Source organism: Colossoma macropomum, unplaced genomic scaffold (assembly GCF_904425465.1).
Source record: "Colossoma macropomum unplaced genomic scaffold, Colossoma_macropomum, whole genome shotgun sequence".
Classification (NCBI taxonomy): Eukaryota; Metazoa; Chordata; class Actinopteri; order Characiformes; family Serrasalmidae; genus Colossoma; species Colossoma macropomum.
The window spans coordinates 37,727,413-37,749,998 of NW_023494785.1; the positions used below are offsets into that span (position 1 = coordinate 37,727,413).

At 41.5% G+C, this 22,586-nt stretch overlaps 1 protein-coding gene across 3 annotated transcripts in view; it reads right to left on the reverse strand.

Moving 5' to 3' along the window:
* The window catches only part of cadm4 (cell adhesion molecule 4), a 283,735-nt gene that overhangs the window by 16,656 nt on the left and 244,493 nt on the right, over positions 1-22,586 (reverse strand). For 2 of the 3 annotated variants that reach the window (XM_036593354.1, XM_036593344.1), the window contains exons 5-7: positions 18,994-19,084; positions 13,105-13,277; positions 1,447-1,527 (exon numbers count right to left, since the gene is read on the reverse strand). In XM_036593354.1, the coding sequence (XP_036449247.1) occupies positions 1,447-1,527; positions 13,105-13,277; positions 18,994-19,084 (345 nt within the window). The remainder of the gene's footprint in view (positions 1-1,446; positions 1,528-13,104; positions 13,278-18,993; positions 19,085-22,586) is intronic. The other variant, XM_036593362.1, reaches the window with a different exon arrangement.

Sequence of the window (22,586 nt, forward strand, 5' to 3'; positions counted from 1 at the left end):
TTGGACTGCCCCTTTAGTTTATCGTAGGACTTTTCTGTCATTTTTTCATACCTACCTTTCAAAAACACATTCAGTTGTCCAAGTCTGAATGTGCCCTAATCGAAAGTCATACGTCGCTGGGATGTGCAGAGTAAGCTCTTATGTGTGTCTGTGGGTAGTGATGACCGTGGTCATGGCAATAAACACTCTTCTGACCTGAAACACCAAAGGGAACTGCACTTCCAGGCCCCTTTACCCTTCCCTCTCCTTCCCCCGTCTTTGTGTGTGTGACTGTTTTCATCTGCACACGCTCGCGTAACGGAAAGAAATAGCACACAACCGCTGACTGGACAGAGAAAAGTGCTAGTGCTTGAGAGGACAAGGACACTGAAGACAATGAGAGCATTCATGTGTGTCTGTGTGTGCGTGAGACGGTTAGAATGAGTGTTAATAAATAACAGCCCATAATTGAAGCTCTACAGTAACAGGAATAGGCAGATTGCTTGCAAGCTGGTCCTGCAGGAATGAAAAAGAGCAAAAGATGTGATGACTGTGAGGGAAAAATGTAGAATGTTATTCAATGCAGGGGGAGGAGTGAGAGACACTGATAGAGGGAAAAAGGCAACAACAGAACTGAAAAAAAAACAGGAAAACTGAAGAGAAGCAAAGAAACAAGAAGGGAACTGAAGAGAAGAAAAGAGAAAAGAACTAAAGAGACGAGTAGAGACAAGAAGAGAACTGAAGAGAGGAAAAGAGAAGAAAAGTGTAGAGAACTGAAAAGGAGAAAATAGACAAGAACTGAGGAGAAGAATTGAGAAGAAAACTGAAGAGAAGAAGAGAGATGAGAAGAGAACCTAGGAGAGGAAAAAAGAGGAGAACAGAAGAGAACCCGAGAGAGGACAAGAGAAGAAAGGAGTGAAAACTGAAAAGAAAAGAAAAGTAGGTAAAACCAGAAAAGAGAATTGAGAAGAAAAAGGAGAACTGAGGAGAAGAAATGGAATGAGAAGAGAACTAAAGAGAGAAAAGAAAAGAGAACTGAAGAGAACCGGAGAGAGGAAAAGACAAGAGATGAGAAGAGAAGAAAAGAGACGAGAAGAGAACTGAAGAGAAGAGATGAGAAGAGAACTTACAAAGGTAAAAGAGAAGAAATGAGAAGTGAAGAGAAGAAATGAGACAAGAACTGAAGGGAAAAAGAGAAGAAAAGAAAACTGAAGAGAAGACAAAAGCAAAGAACTGAAGAGAAGAAAAGAGATGAGAAGAGAACTGAAGAGAGGAGAAGAGAAAAGAACTGAACAGAGGAAAAGAGAAGAGAAAAGAAGAAAACAAAACAAAAGAAGATAGAAGGAGAGAACAGAACTGAAGAGACAAGAACTAAAAAGAAAGCCAAAGAAACATAACAAGGAACTAAAAAGAAATTAACAGAGGAAAACAAGAGAAGAGAAGAGAAGAGAAGAGAAGGATGGTTACCTCTGGGTTCCAACTCTAAACTGGGGGATGAAGGGGTGGGGGATGAGGTGGAGGATGGAGTAACAGACACAGATACATTCTCTATGAGGGAATGACATGGGAATGAGTTAAACACAGGCAACTACATCACAACTACTGTACATGCAGGAATTACACATATTACACCTACTGTACATGCAGGAATTACACATATTACACCTACTGTACATGCAGGAATTACACATATTACACCTACTGTACATGCAGGAAATGACTTATCCATGCTCCACGTACAAATTCTTTCATTCCTGAATGTCTCCAAGGTCTGATTTCATAATTGAGCCATGAAGTGCTCCTGTCTTTGACCTTCAGCAAACCTAATAATTCTTTGTAGCTAGCCAGCCTACTTAGCCATCTTTTTTGTAATTGTTTATTATTCTTTTTTTAATACAATTGAATAAATTAGCCTATTCAGTGCACTGTTAGAAATAAAGCTTCTGTGTAGGTACGTTTTGTGTTCATCAAGGCACAAACAATGTAAATATACCTTCAAAGGCACAACAGTGGTTTCAAGATCCGACTGTGAACCTTAAATCATTTTTTCAGGTGAAAAGTACCATTTTATATCCTAATACTTAAAACAGAACAATAAAATTAAAAAGCCTGGAGATGAGACAGGGTATGTGGAGTCAATACAATTTAGAAAATATAATTTCAGTGGATTATGGTACAGTTATGTTCCCTGACTAAAGGTACAGAGATGTACCCTTGACGGTACCACCCCAGTGACAGTTTAGTACCTTTATGTCTGATGCGAGTGCGTGTCGTTAGAAATGGAACACAGTGGTAGCAGCTCTAGCCTCTCTACTCACAGATTCACTATGAAACCGCTACAAGGTAAAACATTTGCTAATATGTTTTTAGAAGCGTTTAATCTAGAACAGCCAAAAACGTTTATGCGAATGAGCATCAGCTTAGTAACTAACAAGCTACTAGAGTCTCATAGGGGTGCTAGCAGAAGTTATTATTGTTGTGGAGATGTTTTTTTTCCTTATGTTTTGACAGAGTGTTTTGACATTTAAGGCCCAAAATGAAGGGCTAGCTGTAATCGTTGTGGTTCGCCATGGGATTTTTCCCTGTGGTCTGTAAAGCTTGTCCAGCAGTTACTATAAATACATTTGTAGGCACAGCATGGATAGGTAAATTACACATACAACTACTGTACATGCAGGAATACGACTCGTGTGTGTATGTGTATACAGATATCTAGGACAAACAGGCAGAGAGCCAGATACACAGATGTGGATGTGTGTGTGTAAGTGAATATGGGTCTGCCATCTGGTCGCCATGGGCCTCAGTCCAGTCAGGCGTTGATGTTAAACAGATGTTATACTGCATTGACTTCTGTAGGCCGCTCAGGTCAGTTTGAAGTTCCAAAGTGGACATCAAGGGTCAGTTTAGAGCTCAATTTTGTTCCTCTCACAACCAGCAGGGCGCAGTAGAGCGCTGTTTCACTCGCACCCCATACTTCTTTCCCTAATATCTCTCCATATCACAGCTCGTTCATCTCATTCCTCTGCAGTTGCTTGTCCATTTCAGCTAAACTGGTCTCTCTCTATCGAGGCTATTTCTAATGCTATTTCTCCTCTAGCTGAGTGGATATGCACTGCTTTGTCTCTGTAATTATTTCATTTCCAGTCAAAATGGCCACTCAGTACAAGTCATTTTTCAGTGTCAGTAAATAGGCAGGAAATATATTTAGCTGAAAATTACACCAAAGCCAAAAAGTTTAATCTCAAATCTATCTGTGATCACTGACATTATTTTCCTCTTCAAAAAAATTCCAGTTTCCAAAACTAGAGGAAATGGGACTCCCAGCAACCACCTGCAAGACTTTACAGACCACCAAAAATGTCACTGCCAGATTAAGGCCCAATCCCATTTCTTATTTTTACCCTTACCCCTTGTTTTCGAGTGTCACACATTACTTTATTAACAGGTTCTGGTGCTCTGTAGGCGACCTTGCCAGTCTGCAGTGCAGTGATAGCTGAGAAGGGTAAAGTTACATTTAGGGCATCATATGCCTTTCAAGAGGGGATATGACAATTATTTATTATCGTCCACCCCAAATTCTTCGGTGACATGAAGCTGAAGCTATTCACCAGCTTCTTGTTTACATTTTCCCGTTCCACCTTAAATGGAGCAGCAGTTACATTCTGGCGCTTCAAGCATCAGTACAGCTAGACTGTATTAAAGGTGGAATGGGAAATTTAGCTAGCTAGCTATTAAGACATTAGCATACTATTAGCAATTTTAAATGCTTGTTATGACAAAAAAGGAGCATAATACCTCGAAACGATATTAAACTAAAATAATACAGTGGTTATTGTAATTTTTTTACTTTTTCTTATGACTCTCTGAGGGGAGTGAGCCTCTGAAAAACCTCCGTTTGGAGCGCCATGTAGCTCTTACACTTTGCCCTACTCCTCTATCTCAACAAAACTCGGGACACCCTATCCCTAGACGTGAATGCACAAAATGCCAAATGCTAAGTGGTAGGGGCAAGGGGTGAAATAGGTTTGGGCCAAACAGTTTTTAAAGCTTTCATCTTTAAGAAAATTTCTTGCTTCAGATGTGAAAAATTCCACAGGTGTTTCTGTCCATGTGAGCAGACAACTCAACGCTTTGGGTCTGAAAGGGTGTGTAGCTGTCAAGAAGCCCTTACTGAGAAAAGGAAACAGACAAAAAAGAAAAGAAAATGTGGACCAAAACAGACAAGACTTATCAGTCTATTTTTACAATCGGGATAATTTCGATTATGAAAAGCAGAAAATTCAACCAACTTCCAAGACTGAACTTCAGAGGTGTGGAAAAATATCCCTGCAGATTTCTTTGAGAAACTGAAAGCGAGTCTCCTGAAAAGAATGGAAGCTGTAATAAAGGTAAACAGTGGACACTAAACACTGAAACAAATATCTTTAGTTCTGTATAATTTTCTGCTAAATATGCTTTCTGCTTTTTCCTGATGCTGAAAAATGAATGACTTATATTTAATGGCTGGAAATTACATACATTTTACAGAGACAAGTATCTGCTGCCCCTTTCAGATCCTCCCACCCAACCTTCTCTCTTTTCATCAGCTTTTCGTATGCCCTCAGTCCTCTCTCTCTCTCTCTCTCTCTCTCTCTCTCTCTCTCTCTCTCTCTCTCTCTCTCTCTCTCTCTCTCTCTCTCTCTCTCTCTCTCTCTCTCTCTCTCTCTCCCTCCCTCCCTCCCTCCCTCCCTCCCTCCCTCCCTCCCTCCCTCTCTCTCTCTCTCTCTCTCTCTCTCTCTCTCTCTCTCTCTCTCTCTCTCTCTCTCTCTCTCTCTCCCTCCCTCCCTCCCTCCCTCCCTCCCTCCCTCCAGCTCTCTCTCACTTTTGGCTCCACTCTAACGACTTCCACACATCTTTGGCCGCTCATCCATTTAAATTCTGGACGCAAAACAAACGCTCAGTTTTCACATCCACCGAAAGAAACCAGAGCACAAGCCCAGCTAGGGATGGGTGTGGTTATTCAAATACACAGATACCAAATAAGGCATATCATCGCTGTCCAAATAAAAACATGTACCTCCAAAATAGTAACTTTGCAGAAGATGGCAAAACTATTGCAATTTTTAATGTATGTTAATATAAAGATATTTCATTCTAAGTTATTTTGGAGCATTTTTTAAGATTCCATTCATCATGGAATTTTCACACAATGTAAAGGACAGCTGCTGAAAAATGGACAAAAACGGACATAGATGGCTTTTTTGGACAGTGACGATGTGTAGTTTGTACAGCTGGCACGAATACCATTTCACAGGCTTTGGACATTAGTCAATATTTACGTACAAGAACCCAATATCTTTTTCTCAAAATGATCCTTAAAACATCTGAAGTGTTTTTAGTCATCCATCTGTCCTGTCAGAACAGATACAAATGTATTCAGTGTTTCAGGTTGCACCAGCTGTGCTATTGCATCTAGTGTCAAAACATTAGCCCCTCCAACCTTACAAATGTATCTTCTTCCCACTTGCGTGCTAGTGAAGCGTAAACTCCATAGAGAGCCAGTCAAATCACACATTCTCATTTTCTATAGCAATCTAAGCTATATTTAAAACAATATTATAACACAACGTGATTATCCTTTGGTGTGGCAGCTGCAGAGCAGCCCCTGTGCTGTACTAACTGTGTGTGGAGGCTAATCTCTGATGTGTGGTAAAAACTTGTGATTGTAATTTTGCTGCAATGAACACATTTGCTGCTTGTGCTGTCAAGTTTAAACCCATTATAAAACTTCTGCCACAAAATATCGCAAATTTTGTGCTGAGCATTTTTCTTGCTGTCTGATAATTTAAAGTGTTCCCACACGTGATTTCTTTCTGGGACATCTTTACTCTATTAGCTTCAATAGCCACTTGGAAAGCCGCTCGGGAACAAGGTGACGTGGATTCTAATCTTGATCCTATCTTATCTTGAGAAAATAAGTCATTATGTCAACATTTTTTTGAGTCACAGTTTGAACCTGAAACGGGGATCAAAAGTCAGGGGAAACAGGCTTTCATACAAAAAGGTCTGTCAGTCAAATGCATGGTTAAATTGCGCATGTCAAATTAGAAAGAAATTAGAAAGCCTGTCTTCATTTGCATGGAAGTTCTTAGTACTAAGCCACTAAATTGGCCACCCCCACCATAGACTGTAGATGTTAAACTGTTGGTAATTAGCATCTCTCTTAGTAAATCCGCATGGAGCTATAAGCAGGAAATATTTCAAACACAAAGGTGGCAAATTTCTGCAGACCTAAACTGTGCAAGTACTTAGTAGCATTTTAAATCACAAATAAAACACAACTACAAATCACTAAGTTATCTGGGCAGCCTCTGGTGAACTCTCACACTGGCTGAACACATTAATCAAATGTTAAATCTTCCATACATATACATTTACATTTTGATTCATAACAACGTAAATTATTTTCACTTTGGGACATTCCAAAAGTATCTGTCCAAAAATTCAAATGATCAAATAACAATGAATGTCCATCCCTAATCCTGGCATCATCTGCTGCAAGCCTTCCTGCCTCTCAGGTTAAAGGTTAGTCCTGCACTCTCGTTCCCTATTCAACACACCGCTCTTCTTCCCCCTTAACATTCCTACCACAGATCACTGTAGGCAGAAAAAAAGTTATGACATCTTCGGTTATTATTTCACTTCCATCTTCATCTACTCTCTTTCTTTCTCCTCGCCAGGTTTCACTGAGTTAATTGGAAGGCCCTGCCGCTCCCTCCAATTAGCACCACTGCACGCTAAAGGGCTGCTGCTTTCCTGCCTATCCCCTGGGCCAAGGCTGCTGCTCCCTCCAGCAATTTCTCCTCAACCTCCATCTTCATCACCACCAGGGCTGCATCTAAAGTTTATTTCTATATTTGGCTGAAGAAATAAGCCAAGAGAGGCTGTGCTACAGCAATTTTACTAGGGTTTAATATGCACTTTATTTATGTATCACTGACATCATGACGTCACCTAAAACCTGCAAAAGTGCAACTTATAATCTTATGAATAGGATGAATGTAAAAGAAGGTAAATATAGGACATTCCAGTCATTTTATGCATTTCTTAATCTTGTTTATTACTGTATCTGAGACCCAGATACAGTCACAGTGAGGGGAGCATATAGTCATAATGATATAAAGTGTAATCCTGTTCAAGAGAGCCTGTTAATAGCAGCCAATGATGTTTAACTGGCAATCCTTTATTTGATTGCATATTTTGAGTGATATCCACTGGGCAGAAGTTGCTGAGTATGTATAACAAGTATTTACCAATCAAATATTAAAACCTAACTGAAAGCTTTAATCTTTAAGTTTTATGATAATCAATCCACCAGTATTAAATTAATTGATTAATTAAGGTTCCATCTATGTGACAAATGTAACAACAGAAGCCATATGTTTCTTTCCCAGCTAACAATGCCCATCCTATTCAGTCCTATGCTGTTGCAAGGTCTGCCTTGACTGAACACCCCTACAAGCTCTGCCTTGATTGGATGCCCCTGCTCACCTGCTCTTTGGATGCTGTCGCAAGATCTGCCTTGATTGGATGCCTCTGCTTGCCTACCCTTAGGTTGCTGTCCCAAGATTTGCCTAGATTGGATACCCCTGCTTGCCTGCCCTCCAGGTGCTGTCGCAAGATTTGCCTTATTCTGGTGCCCTTGCTCACCTGCTCTCCAGATGTTGTTGCAAGATCTGCCTTGATCAAGTATCCCTGCTTGTCTGCCCTCTAAATACTGTCGCAAAATCTGCCTTGATTGGTTGTCCCTGCTTGCCTGCCCTCTGAATGCTGTTGCAAGAGTTGCTTTGATCCCCTGCTCACCGCCCTCCAGATGCTGTCGCAAAATCTGCCTTGATCGGATGTCCCTGCTTGCCTACCCTACGGGTGCTCTCGCAAAATCTGCCTTGATCAGGTGTCCCTGCTTGCCTCACTTCCGGATGCTGTTGCAAGATCTGTCTTGATCGGGTACCACTGCTCGCCTGCCCTCTGGATGCTGTCCCAGGGTCTGCCTTGATCAGGTGTCCCTGCTTGCTTCACTTCCGGATGCTGTTGCAAGATCTGCCTTGAGCGGGTACCACTGTTCGCCTGCCCTCTGGATGCTGTCCCAGGATCTGCCTTGATCAGGTGTACCTGCTTGCCTGCCCTCAGGATGCTGTCGCAAGATCTGCTTTGATCAAGTGTCCCTCCTTAACTGCCCTCCAGACCAGTCGCCCACATTCTAGACCACCATGGAGACTCCTGCATGTCCAGGCAGCCCCCTAATGATATTGATGCCTGAACGGACTCGAACTACAACTATTCTACCATAGACATTTCATAGTCACTTGCCTCATACTACACTGAGTTCTTCACATTTTCATAGTAACATGTTGACATCATGATAGACTGCTTGACATCAGTAGTCATTAATTTTCATGAATTAAAACTTTTACTTTCACTGTGATATGCTTCTAACAGTAGTCACTGTTATTCATAGATCAATTTCTCATTTGGCACTCTGATTTCTTTTTTAAAGTAGCCATAGGTTATCATTGCTTGATCTAAATACTTCTGTCCAATGACAGGCTTCTAACAGCAATCACTGGTTTTCGGAGATCTATTTCACATTTGCTACTCTGAGAGGCTTCTAACAGTAACCACTGGTTATCACTGGCTAATCTAAACACTTCTGTTCACTGACAGGCTCATTTCTTACCTTTTTTCCCATGTTCATGATAATGCATTAATTTTCAATTATTTATCCTTATTTCATATTGCTGCTTATTGTTTTGATATTGTTTCCTCTCAAGATGTCTTCCTTATTTTTCTTGCCAGTGTTGCTTTTGGTTTGCTCATTTGGGGCTTGGAACTGGATTTCTGTAAAGATGCTTCGTGACAACAGCTGTTGTAAAAAGTGCTGTATAAATAAATCTTAAATTCAACTAAACTGAATATCGCCCCATACACTTACCATATTGTACTACAGTCTATCGTAATAAATATTTGTATCATATGCATTACACAGAGAGCAAGTTTGTATTTCATATTTTTGTGAGGCACTGCACTGACTTCTGTATGAATAACTAAATGCACTACACCTAAACATTAGTTTTCATCTTAGACACTCCACTCAGAAAGATACATGGACCATCTGGTAAATATTGTACACTTCTGTACATTTTTTTCGCCCTTGCTTATCAACCCAACAGCTAGCTAGTCAACAGTAGCAAGCAGTTGTCTACCCTCCACACTGTGACAATGCCGAGCCTTCATGGCATCCTGTCTTTATTCACTAATTTGTCTGATGTAGCTAGTAGTAGGTATATAAAACCATTGTGTGTTTGCCAATTGCTACAACACTTGATTTCCCAGTGTGTTTTTGTTATACCACTGAAAACTGCTTGCCCTGGCATGTCACGCTAACCCCGAATTCACCCCAGACTTGACATAGCAGCATCACGTAAGGTATGAACATTACCTATTTTTTTATTGTCCTTTTTGTTACTAAGCAGGTTTAAAACCTGACAGCACAAACAGCAGATCTTGTATAGTGAAGAAATCACAATCACAAGTTTTTAACCAATGTTCCTGACCGATAAAATGGAAGCGCATTTGTTCAGTTACAAAAATGACTAAGATCTGGTGTGAACTGGCCCTAAGACAGCACTTTGTGTTTTGCTTGTCAGCCAAGTGACCCCTTCCTATCAAAGCAGGTGGTTCCTGGTAATGTTGAGTGATGAAACTTAACAGACTGACTGGTGCTAGACAGAAGTCTGACTGGCAAAACTACACCTTAGAAACCAAAAGCTAATATTTTAGCTCTTTACTTTTTTGACACAAAATGTCTTGATAATGTAATAATATCATGTTTTCCATCATCAGTGGACATTTGCTCCCCACAAAGAGCTAAATAAATGGCCACGCACTTACACTCCTGAGATCACTTACCAACATCATTCTCTACATCCCACTCCTTCGCTCTCCTTTTCTCTCGCTCTCACTCACTGCCTGCCTCCACTTTCCTCACCCCTTTATCTCTCTTTGTCTTCCTCTTTGACGCTCTCAACTCCTCTCCCTGCTCGCTCAATCTTTCTTATCTGCTCTCCTCACTTTCCCTCCTCCACGTCTCCCCATTTATTCTCACCCTCATTTATAAACAGCTTTCCGCGCAGTACATAAAGCGCCTCTATTAAACTGACGCAGCAGAAGAACCTGCAACAAATTGGCTGTGTTTTCTCCTGATTTTGCGCTTCGCAGCCATCCCAGGCATAAAAAACATCTCGAAGAGCAAAAAAAAGAACGTTTTTTGGAGCAAAGCAGCAAGAAAAAAAGATTGAGGGCCCTCTCCTCGTAGTGTTGCTCCATCTGCTTTTCTGCTGACTCAACGTCTCTTCTCCTGCTTCTTCTTCTCCTCGTGTTCTTCTTCCATTTGGTTGCCTGTTGGCCATCTTCCTTTCATTTACTTCTCTCTTTATCCTGAGTACGATTTTCACGGGTGAGCTTAAATATGATACAGTTGAAGCGCATGTTAAAAGAGCAGTTCTGCTCATACCAAATGCAGTCAACTACTCAGGATGTGTTTAATGTCTTAAGTTTACTTCTTCAGTAGCGTTGTACGAACTGAATGTCTTATTTAACACATAAATTTGCTCCAGTTGTGAAGTTGTTAAAGTTGCACTATATAAGTTTTGGGGATTTAGAGACCTCTCTGGTGGAAAGGTGTAATTGCGCATAATGTGCAAAAGAACCCTTCCTTAGGACCCCTTCCCCGAGCAGATGAATCTGATTATTGTGAGAGCGCTGAAAAAGTATTCAACGGTAACTCAATCAAAACATTTTTAACCACCATTTCTCATTTTCATTACCATTAAAATTATTTGTGAAGTCTTTGATTTTGACACTGGTAGGTCTACTTAATATTTGCTTTTCTGTCAAAATTTTCTGACCATTTTAGAACATTTTTGGCCAAAAGGTTTGCCAGCCATCAAATCAGTGAACTGCTAAAACAGACATGTGGTTGTAAATGGACTTTCAGAGCTACTGTCCACTTGTAGGACCTAATTACCAAATTAATCTATTGTCTAAGCACAACATGACACATGATGTTGATCCAAAAACATTTGGGGGTTTGGAAGTAAGACTGGTTTGGAACAAAAAATACTGTTATTAACAGTAACCAGAGATTTCAAGTGTACGTTTTTTTTTCTGGAACCATTAAGAATGATTATGTTTTAGGTTAACTTTTGGTTCCTAGTACATAAAAAACATTTGTTGTATAGCTAAAAGCAGTAGTAGCCTAAATTTTGTACTTTTGCCTACTTTTCACAGATAAGTGTGTCATATGCTGTCAGAAACCACATAAGCAATTTAAGACTATGTAATAACGACACATTTTGGGGCAAGTGTCTAATGATTTAGGCATGTAGTTTGCTTATTTGTGGGGTATTCGCTTCCATTACTTGTTAGCTACTTTGGGCACCAAACATTTAGGGTAATAATGATATAAATAGATAATGTTCATGTGTAAGTCACCAAACTATTCCTTTAGCCTCTGCCCATCTTCCTCTTAGCCTGCACGGCTGCCTGGGATGGTCTGTCCGTCCCCTTTCTTCCGTTACGAGACAGCCGGGCGGAGCAAGAGAGGGGAAAAAGGAAGAAGAACGGAGAGGGGAGACGTCCTCTGAAGTACAAGGGAGCATCAAAGGCGACACGCTTCGCCAAATGCAGCGATGGAGAGAGAGAGGGAGCGAGGGATGGCGGCCGGGATGAAAGATGACATTCCCACCCACCTGGGCTCTCGGAGATGCCTCGTTAAGGCGCCGCGTTTGATGGCTGCCTTTACCGGGCGAAGAAAGGGAAGAAAAAGGGAGATAGAAGGAGAGAGGGGGCCGCCTCGAGAGACCTAATTCCTTACATAACTGCTCAATAATAAATCAGCCCTGCTGCTGCTCCTGCTGAAAGGTGCAATGCCTGAAGTCGCCATTAGCACTGGAGAATGAGGCAGTGCCGTAGCAGTGCTTTGGATCAAAGATTAGATGGTCAGGCGGGAGAGGGACGGAGCATAAGGGTAACCGTTTTGAAATTTATGATTTCAGATGTTGCTAGCAAAGGTCAATGACATTAGCATTAGTTAGTTAACATCACCTTAGGTAAGTCTTTACAAAGTATGTTTTGGATGCGCTATTAAAAGCCGGTTTTAACCCAGACGCATCACACTCTACTGCTGTCAGAATGTTTCTAAGATAGTTTCCTTTTTAACCAGTTGCGAGTGAAAAGTGTAGCAGTAGTGTATTTTCTTCATGGTTTTTGGTGCCATGTCGCTCGCAGCAAGCGGTACAAATTAGATTTGAAGTGCGATAGCCGTGCACTCACATTTGACATGCCCATTGTGTTACACAAAAGTTGGCTACTTCAAACACATTGAGCACTTTGTTAACTTGTGAAAATGTACCTCACTGCCCAACATTGTCAAAAATGTCTGTTTATGGCATCTCTACAACAGTGGCATAAGTAGAGTGCAATAAAGAAATAAAGGATCTGAAGTGGGCTTCCTATAATGAATACACAATCCTCTCAAAGGTGACTGGGTCGACATTGATCCCAATCTGCTTGATCGGATCGGGACACTACTTAAGAGAACAATCCACACTTCAACACACCATTCAGGTTTACATTCTGATGCACTTAGTGTTAAGGTAATAGTGTTTGCTGACTTCCTTCTGACAAGGAGCACAAGGTGTAACTGTCAGTAAGCTAACGTTACTCTTACCAAATGCTACCAAAGCGACGTGGTAGTACATTTATCCTCATCTGGAAGAGTAAAAAATTTGCTAAATCATGTTACTATAGGTCTTTCTGATGCAGCACAAATTACAAAGCTTAAAAAAAAGAACAAAATTGTACCTTTTTTCAAATAGTTTTCGTTGATGTGGAAATATTTGGACTTACGGAAAGTGATAACATTGTGGCTTCACTTTCAGTGTGAAGAATTAATAAGGATATAATTATCTGGATATGAGATAAAGAGAAGACGATGATGATAACCATGGTAGACTGCCCTGAGGCCATTCTGATGTTGAACCTATAGCATTGTCAAGTCCGTTGACCCCAGCAACGGTCCCTTACCGTACACCAGCAGCATGTAGTGGTCAGCGGCACGGCCGTAATTGTTATGTGCCTGACACAGGTAGGTGCCGTTATGGGACTGGCTGAGACGAGACATGACGAGGGTGTTGCCAGATATCTCTGCCCTCTCTGGTAGAGTGTCGTTCACTCGTGACCACTGGATGTTACGTGGCCTGGAGAGAGAGAGAGAGAGAGAGAGAGAGAGAGAATAAAAAGAAGACATGCTGAACCTCATTTGGCTCACTATGAGACATAATACACTAGCTGGGTATCTGCAGGTATCAGCAAATTTAATACAATGCTTTTTAATGCCACACTGAGGCATTTTTAATGGTGCTTTGAGCCACTTGTTGCCCATTAAGGCTAAATTTACACAGCATGGTGTATAACCAAAACCAAGCAGAAAATCTTGATGAGAGAGAAGTCCACAAAGTTCTTGTCTTACTAGTAGAGAGGGCCACAGTGGTAACCATGATGTTTGATAGTTAATGTTAGGATGGAAATATGTGATAGACGCCTTCAGTTGACTAATCTTAGTCTAATCATATGGATGGATCATGCATGACAGTCTTCACAGCCCTAAAACCCAATGTGTCTAACCAGAGATGTTCACAAGTCATTCTGGTCTAGAGTCTGAGGTATGAGACCTGGTCAAATCTAGAGCCTCTGCAGAGCGAGTTAAAGACACATTTTAAGACTCTGAAGTGTGCGTCTGAGTTGAGTCATGAGTTTCTGACATGTGAGTCTGAGTCAAGTCTCAAGCTGCTAAAATGTGTGTCTGAGTCGAGTCTTGAACCTCTGGGGTAAGATTTCAAGTCAAGTCTGAAGTCTCTGAGATACAAGCCTGAGTTAAGTCTAGAGTATCTGAGGTGCATGTCTGAGTAGAGTCTAGAGTCTCTGAGGTGCAAGTCCAACTGGGGTCTCTAGCCTCTGAGGTGCAAGTCAGAATTGAGTCTCAAGTCTCTGAGATGGAAGTTGAGTCTCAAGTCCTTGAGATGCGAGTCCAGGTTGAGGTTTGAGGTCTGAGATGCAAGTCAGACAAGGGTCTCTAATCTCTGAGGTGCGATTTTGAGTCGAGTTTTTAGTGTTTCAGGTCTAAATCAGACCAGGCTCTCTAGTTGAGGTGTTCAGGTCAAGTTCAGAGTCTCTAAGGTGTGAGTCCGAGTCACATCTCAAGCCTCAAAGTGTGAGTGCAGGTCAAGTCTTGAGTCTCTGAGCTGTGAGTCCAAGTCAAATCTAGAGTCTCTGAGGTGCGAGTTTGAGTTGAGTTTTTAGTCTTTGAGATCTACATGAGACCAGGGTCTCTAGCCTCTGAGGTGCGAGTTCAAGTCAAGTTCAGAGTCTCTAAGGTGCGAGTCCGAGTCACATCTCAAGCCTCAAAGTGTGAGTACAGGTTAAGTCTTGAGTCTCTGAGGTGTGAGTCCAAGTCAAGTCTAGAGTCTCTGAGGTACGAGTTTGAGTCGAGTTTTTAGTCTTTGAGATCTACATGAGACCAGGGTCTCTAGCCTCTGAGGTGCGAGTTCAAGTCAAGTTCAGAGTTTCTAAGGTGCGAGTCTGGATGCACATCTCCGAGACTTGACTCAGCTTTGAGACTTGACCCGGATTCGCACCTCAGAGACTCAAGACTTGACTCTGTCTTGCATCTCAGACACTTGAGACTTACCACGGATTTGTACCTCAGAGACTTAAGACTTGACTTGGACTCATGCCTTGAGTCTAGGTTGAGGTTTGAGTCTCTGAGGTGCCAGTCAGAGTCAAGTCTCAAGCCTCAAGGCGTGAGTGCAGTTGAGTCTTGAGTCTCTGAGGTGCGAATCCGGGTCAAGTCTCAAAGCTGAGTCAAGTCTCTTAGATGTGCATCCGAAATGAGTCTCGAGTCTCAAACCATTTAAATTATTTCCGTTTTTGTCATTACAATAAAGCTGATGCAGTGACTTTTTCCCTACTTTTCAATGACCCACAGATACCCTGACTACTTCTTGCCTCATGCGGTGCTCTACATAGGAAGTAAAGAGCCTTTTTTGGATTCATCCAAAAATATTTTTAAAATTAAAGACAAAGCTAAGACAATTAACTGCGTTGGTGTTTAACAAAAGAAAAACCTGTATGACACTTAAAGTAACTCATCTTAAACAACAAAAACTCATACATTTTCCATTCACATTGAACTGAGAAGTGAATGAAAAATTTAGCAGTACAAAAAGTGAAGGTTCAGAAAGAGGAGGAGAAAAAAGAGGCTGGGGACCTGGAGCCGAGGCCGAGAGGATAACGGAAGACAGACTGAGGGACAAAGAGTGTGAAGGGAAAGAGATTATGGAAAACACACACACACACACACACACAAAGCCACAGGAAAAGAAAAGATCCTTCATCCTCCCTGGCTAGATTACAATCTCTCTATCAGCTTTGCCAATAATCCCACCGGACACTTTTAATTAAAACCTGCCGGGGACAACCCTACGTCGCACACCTACACACACACACACAGACAATGGACCAAGAAAACAGCCACAGGCTGCTGATAAACACACCCCCCAACAATAGCGGACGGCGGTTAATTGGTGATTAATGTCAGACTAGCAGGATCGTTATGGCTCTATAACGGATACAGCTGCACCATCCTTCATCCCACCAGCCTTACACTCGTTCATCATTATGGAGCTGCTAACTCTCCCCATCCTGTGCTCCACATTCTGGCATTCTGACCACACAGTGGGTAGTGCTAGGCAATAATGGTCAAATTCAATATCACATTCTTTTCCAAATATATCATCACAGTATCACAGCATTTGGGGATATTTGAAGCAGCTGCCCACTGGCTTTGATTATAAGTAGGTTCTAGTCAACAAGTACAATGAAATGTGTCAGCATTACTTTTCAAAGTAACCAAATGTGTAAATATGTGGCAGATTGAGATCAGGGTGAAACATGTTGAACTATTCCTGTAATGAAAGTTAGAGAATGTTGGTACTCTAGGCTAAAAGCCTTACCCAGGCCTTTTCTCTTTCTCTTAGTCTTTCTCTCTCCCTCTCACACACAATCCCAGACTTCCTACTTTCGCCCCTCCTGCGCCTTCATCCCTCCATCTGGCCTGACCACTCTTTTTGTTCGTCCTCTCCAGCACTCATCTTCTCCAAGATCCCGCTGAGCCCATCGGTTTTCTTCCCTCCATCCGTCATCTGTCCGTTCCTCCATAAAAGGCCCAGCGCTGGCAGTCCAGCTTTAAATGTAATATTGCTGTCCCTCAGCTTTACGTTTCTGTTTTGTCCTGTAAGTTAGCTTAGCCTTCAAACTGCATTCACTTTGATGGCCTAGCTGAGCAAACTGTTCAGATCTTTCAGTCCATATTGATGATATCAGCCTGTCAGAAATAGCTACATGCTACCATTTTCAGTTTGGTTCATTTTCAGTCCACTTATTGAAAGTCTGTTGAGACAATTAAATTGAGACATTACATAATTTATGGAGACTTTGCATAATTTCAATTTGTGTATACTTATGTGAGTATATGGCATTTTGTCTCCAACCTAATGTTCTTTAACAACCATTATCCATGTTCTGAATATGCAACCAAGACGGACCAAATTCGTTCTGATGGCGAAATTCGACGTAGGACTATGATGATGTTTACTGGCATTGTGCCAACATCCTCTTGCTACCTAGGTATAAGGCATTCTTATCTATTTGAGACTCAATGGCCCAAACAAATGCAGACACGTTGCAAGAACAAGCACACTTGTGGCCTATCCCAGAACTTCTGAATGTCAGTGCTAAATTAGCTGTAATCAACTATTCTAACAAATGCTGACATTAGTGAACATCTACACATCTACTTATTTAGCTAATGTTAGCTAAAACAGAAGCTAGCTAACTTTAACTTTGCTGGATTATGTTTCCTGGAACCCAGAGCCCACTTTGTTCCCTGCTAGAAAAACTAGCGTAGACCAGCTTAGCTGGTCACCAGCACAACCAGCATTTGTCGTGTTTTGGATGCTGGTCAAGCTGGTTGACCAGCTGAACCAGCACCAGACTAGCATAAACCGTCATAAGCCAGTTTATATCAGGACAGAATTCATGATAGTTTGTGCTATTTTTTCAGCAGGGTTAGCTTCAGATAGGCTACTATTTTTTAGCTAATTGTCTTAGCTAGAGCTACAGCACAAGCTGTCTTAGTTTATCAGCAACTACATTAGCTGGGTAATCAGCTAACGTTAACAATAGCTAACTTACTTAGGTACATCAGCTGGACAGTTTAGAGGGAAATGTGCTAAGCAAAATAATCTCTAGCCAAACCAATGTTCACTGTTGTCAGCGACAGGGTCATATTCTTTTCTTTTTATCTTTGTAGTTGTAGCTAGCTAGCTACAAAATGCTAATGCTAGGTTCCGGCTTGCCACTAATGCTGTGTTCGAGTAAAGCTCGAATCTTCGAAATTTCCATTGTTCATCTCAGGAAAAAAACACAGAAAATACCCATCAACTGGGAATTCCTTCTCGGAAAGTTGGAAAGGTGTTCCCAGCTCTGAGTTCCAAATGGCTGCTTATACTTTCAACAGTACTAAACCTCAATTTCTCTACTTTTATAAATCTATAAATGCATAAGGATCATATCTGCTAGAAAAACCAGCAACTGGTCAACAGCAACACACCATGTTGTGTTGGTTTGATGGTCAGCAGCAATGGAAGTTAACATGCTGGTCACCAGCAAAACTAGTATCTGTCGTGTTTTGGATGTTGGCATGCTGGTCAACCAGTATGACCAAGCTGGGTGACTAGCTAAACCAGCATCAGACTTGCTTAGACCAGCTTAGACCAGCAGGCTCACAAACATTAGCGCATAGTACTCGCTTTCATGGAGGCGTCAATGATTTTTCCTCATTTTGTAGCTTAAATGAGTGGGGTTGAAATAGAATTCAGAGTGCCAACTTTCCACTTCCGAGTTAAATCAAATAATAATAATAATAATAATAATAATTTCTGTGAACGTGCAACATCCCTAACCCGTTTGTCTTGATAGTTTGGATGTTGGTGGTCCTCACTAGTTGCTTTTTCTCCTATCAACAGAGTGTGGGACAACCACAGAGACCAGATTTTTTCCTCTAGACAAATACTTTATTGACAGTTAGAGGAATGTGAGGGTAATTTCATGAGATATTACAAAAAAGTGCACTTAAAATTGCTGATCCTAGATCTGAATGGACTAATAACAGCAATTCCAAGGTGAACACATTTTGTGGCTTCATATTTCATGAGTGTTGTTGGTCTCCTGCTGTTCGGTTAATACTTTAACTTTAATATGTGGTTTTTAGGCTGTGATATAGCTATGCCAGATAACTGTATGGCACTGCATTAACGGTAATGCCTGAAGAAAGACAGCCACCATAGAATAATCGGTTATAAAACCAGATAAGCCTATTTTAGAGAAAACCGTTTATGCCCCCTCAGTCATTTTTTTGCCCTCTTGTCTAATTAATCCTGCTGTTTAACCCTGGTCCTCCATTTCTCAAAGAGTCAGAGAAGAAGGGATCGAGTGAGGGGGTGGGGAAAAAAAGGAATAAGAGGAATAAGGAGGAGGCGAGGCGGGGGCGTTGGTGGGGGGGTGGGCAGGTAGGCCTAGCAGCTTCTGTCCCCTGTGTATTGATACGGTATCTGGGCATTTGCTTTTAAGCTCATATAGATCTTTTCATTTGCTCTTAAGCTCAGCTGGATTGGGCAGATTTTCCATAAGCGGAGTGAATCCCTAGGAAAAAAAAAGGCAAGCTGGCAAGCAGAAAGGAGCTTTTGGTACAGAAACAGTCTCACCCACACACAGATCAACCCCCTTCAGTGTCGTGCACCCACACACGTTCATGAGAAAGCAAAGACACATACACACACACATAGAGAAACTCACAGTGGATTTCCATTGACAGAGCAGGTAAGGCTGAGCGAGTCTCCCTCTCGGAGAATTCCCTGGGGGGGGATGATCCTCACAGTGGGGGCGACTGTGGAGACACACATCAACAGCAACTCAGTGTGGCTTGTCACATTTCACCACATTCGCCTCATCCAGCCATTATGCCGCTGTTTTGGCACAGCAAAGCCAGAAAAGTTACCCAAACGCAAGTACGCAAACGCTTCCAGCTACGCAAAATCAATTTCACACGTCGCTGCGTTCAAAGGCCGAATTACATTTCTGCGTCTGCGGATCTGCGAACATGCGTGAGCATTGTGTGCCGACGGTCACATACTTGTCTGCCAAAATACTCATGCGTGGCGCTGACGTGTGCACTAGGGGGCAGTGTTACATTTACCGATTCAGAATATCCCGAAAAACAAAGAAGAAACTTCAAACCAGCAGGTCTTGTATTACACAATCTAAAGTAATCTCAGCATCATATTGTGGTCAGTGGCATGACCATATAAGGTACTCTGGGTCTACGTAGTTTTTCTCGATGGGGAAAACGAATGAGAAATCAGAAAAATCACCACCTGATTGGCAGATCTAGGAAATTTTGCCAGGGGTGGCAAAGGGGTGGTGGGGTGTTTTAGGCACAGTGGCAATGTGAATGTGTAAGTGGAGGAGGGGGTTGGAGGGAGGTTGGTCAGTTGTGCCACCGATCGTCGATAGCCCAACAACTCTCCTCTTAAAGCTGACACCCACCCCACAGTGAGGTGGAAGCCAAAGGTGTGGCAGAAATGTCGCTTTGGCATCGAGGGTTGCCAATCAGATTTTGTGGAGGGGACTGGCCACGCCAGCCACGAATGGGAAAGCTTGTGATGCTCAACATGATGTCTATTTATGGAAAGTCCTGCCCTTCAATAAACTAAGCCAATCAGCTTGCTGTTTAAGCCGCAAGCAGGAAAAGCTCGACCACAAATACAACAAATATTTCTTGGAGGGAGTTTTTTTCATTCAGTACCTTTTGTGATTATTAATATTAATTAACTGACCAGCCACTTTATTAAGTACCCCTCCTTGTATATACAAGCACAGCCCATTTTATCAGCTTCACTTACAATATAGAAGCACTTTGTGGCTCTACAGTTACAGACTGTAGTCCATCTGCTTCTCTGCATACTTTATTCACCTGTTATTCAGTGGTCAGGACCCCCTCAGGACGTTCACAGAGCGGGTATTATTTGGGTGGTGGATCATTCTCAGCACTGCAGTAACACTGCTGTGGTGGTGTGTTAGTGTGTGTTGTGCTGGTACGAGTGGATCAGACACAGCAGTGCTGCTGGAGTTTTTAAACACCTCAGTGTTGCTGCTGGACTGAGAACCAAAAATATACAGTCAACAGCATCCTGTGGGCAGCGTCCTGTGACCACTGATGAAGGACTAGAGGATGACCAACACAAACTGTGCAGCAACAGATGAGCTATCGTCTCTGACTTTGCATCTATAAGGTGGACCAACTTGGTAGGAGTGTCTAATAGAGTGGACAGTGAGTGGACACAGTGTTTAAAAACTCCAGCAGCACTGCTGTGTCTGATCCACTCGTACCAGCACAACACACACTAACACACCACCACCACATCAGTGTCACTGCAGTGCTGACAATGTTCCACCACCCAAATAGTACCTGCTCTGTGGTGGTCCTGTGGGGGTCCTGGCCACTGAATAACAGGGTGAAAGGGGGCAAAAAGGTATGCAGAGAAACAGATGGACTACAGTTATGCAAATGCTTATAAAAGTGAACCTCTTCGTCAATCTGTCTCAAACTGCTCTGTTGTCTGCTGTGCTTGTCGTCTTTGTGTGTTTTGGTTCTGTTTTGGGTTCCATTCCAAGTTCAATGTTCTTGTTTTGCACAAAATGTAGCTGAGATTTTGGAAGCTAATGTTGCCAGTAGTCTGTTCTCCAAAACTCTCTCAAATATGTTCACTACCACAGTGGTTGCCAGGCGTTGCATGGAGTGTTTTTTTGACCTTTCACATGTTCACTTTTAAACGCTTGCCAAGAAGGCAGGAGTGCTAAAAACTCTTACATAAATAAGTGTATGCTTTTCAAAAATATGGTTCTTCAAGGGTTCTTTACTAAAGATAATGGTTCTTTTTAGAACCACGAGTTCTATTTAGAACCACTTCATGCTTAATCGGTTCTTTGCATGGTGAAATTGTTCTTCAGATTGATGGAGAATGTGTTGTATATGGTTCTACATAGCACCAAAAGGGTTCTTTTATTGTTACAAGCTTGACATCATAACACTAGAAGAACCCTTTTCGGTGCTATGTAGAACCGTTTTAAAAAAGTTTTATATAGAGCTATATACAACACATTCTCCATCAATCTGAAGAACACTTCAATCATGCACAGGGTTCTTTAAGTGTGGTTCTATACAGAACATCTACTAAAGAACCTTTGAAGAACGTTTTTAGATCATTTTTAAGTGTGTAGAATCAGTTCATGCTTAAATGGTTCTTCGCATGGTGAAATGGTTCTTCAGATTGATGGAGAATGTGTTGTATGTGGTTCTACACCAAAAAAGGTTCTTCTACTGTTACAAGCCTGATATCGTAACAACAGCAGAAGCCTTTGTGGTGCAATATAGAACCATTTTCAAAAAGGTTTTATAAAGAACTATATAAAGCACTATTTCCATTCATCTGAAGAACTCTTTCACTATGCAAGGAATCCTTTAATCATGCAAAGGGTTCTTTGAGTGTTCATGGTTCTATATAGAACCATTTTCTTTACTAAAGAGCCTTTGAAGAACCATCATTTTTCAGAGTGTAGAACAACTTCAAGCTTAAATGATTCTTTGCATGATGAAATGGTTCTTCAGATTAATGGAGAATGTGTTGTAAATGGTTCTATATATCACCAAAAGGGTTCTTCTATTGTTACAAGCCTGATATCATAGCAATAGCAGAACCCTTTGTGGTGGTATATAGAACCATTTTCAAAAAGGTTTTAAATAGAACAACATACAACACATTCTCCATCAATCTGAAGAAAGCTTAAATGATGCAAAGAACCCTTTAATCATGTAAATGGTTCTTTGACCGCTCATGGTCCTATATAGAAACATTTTCTTTACTAAAACCTTCAAAGGACCATCTTTATTAAGCGTGTAGGACTACTTTATGCTTAAGTGGGTCTTTGCATGCTATAATGGTTTACTAGAAGAACGCTTTTTGGCGCTATATAGGACCATTTTCAAAAATGTTCTGTGTAGAACCATATACAACTCATTCTCCATCAATCTGAAGAACCATTTCACCATGCAAAGAACCATTTAAGGATGAAGTGGTTCAACACTCTTAAAGAAGATGATTCTTTAGTAAAGAAAATGGTTCTATATAGAACCATGAACACTCAAGGAACTATCTGCATGATTAGAGGGTTCACTGCATCATGAAAGAATTCTTCAGATTGATGGAGAATGTGTTGTACACGGTTCTACATAGAACCTTTTTGACAAGGATTCCATATAGTATCACAAAGAGTTCTGCTACTGTTATGATGTCAGGCTTGAAACAACAGAAGAACCTTTTTTGATGCTA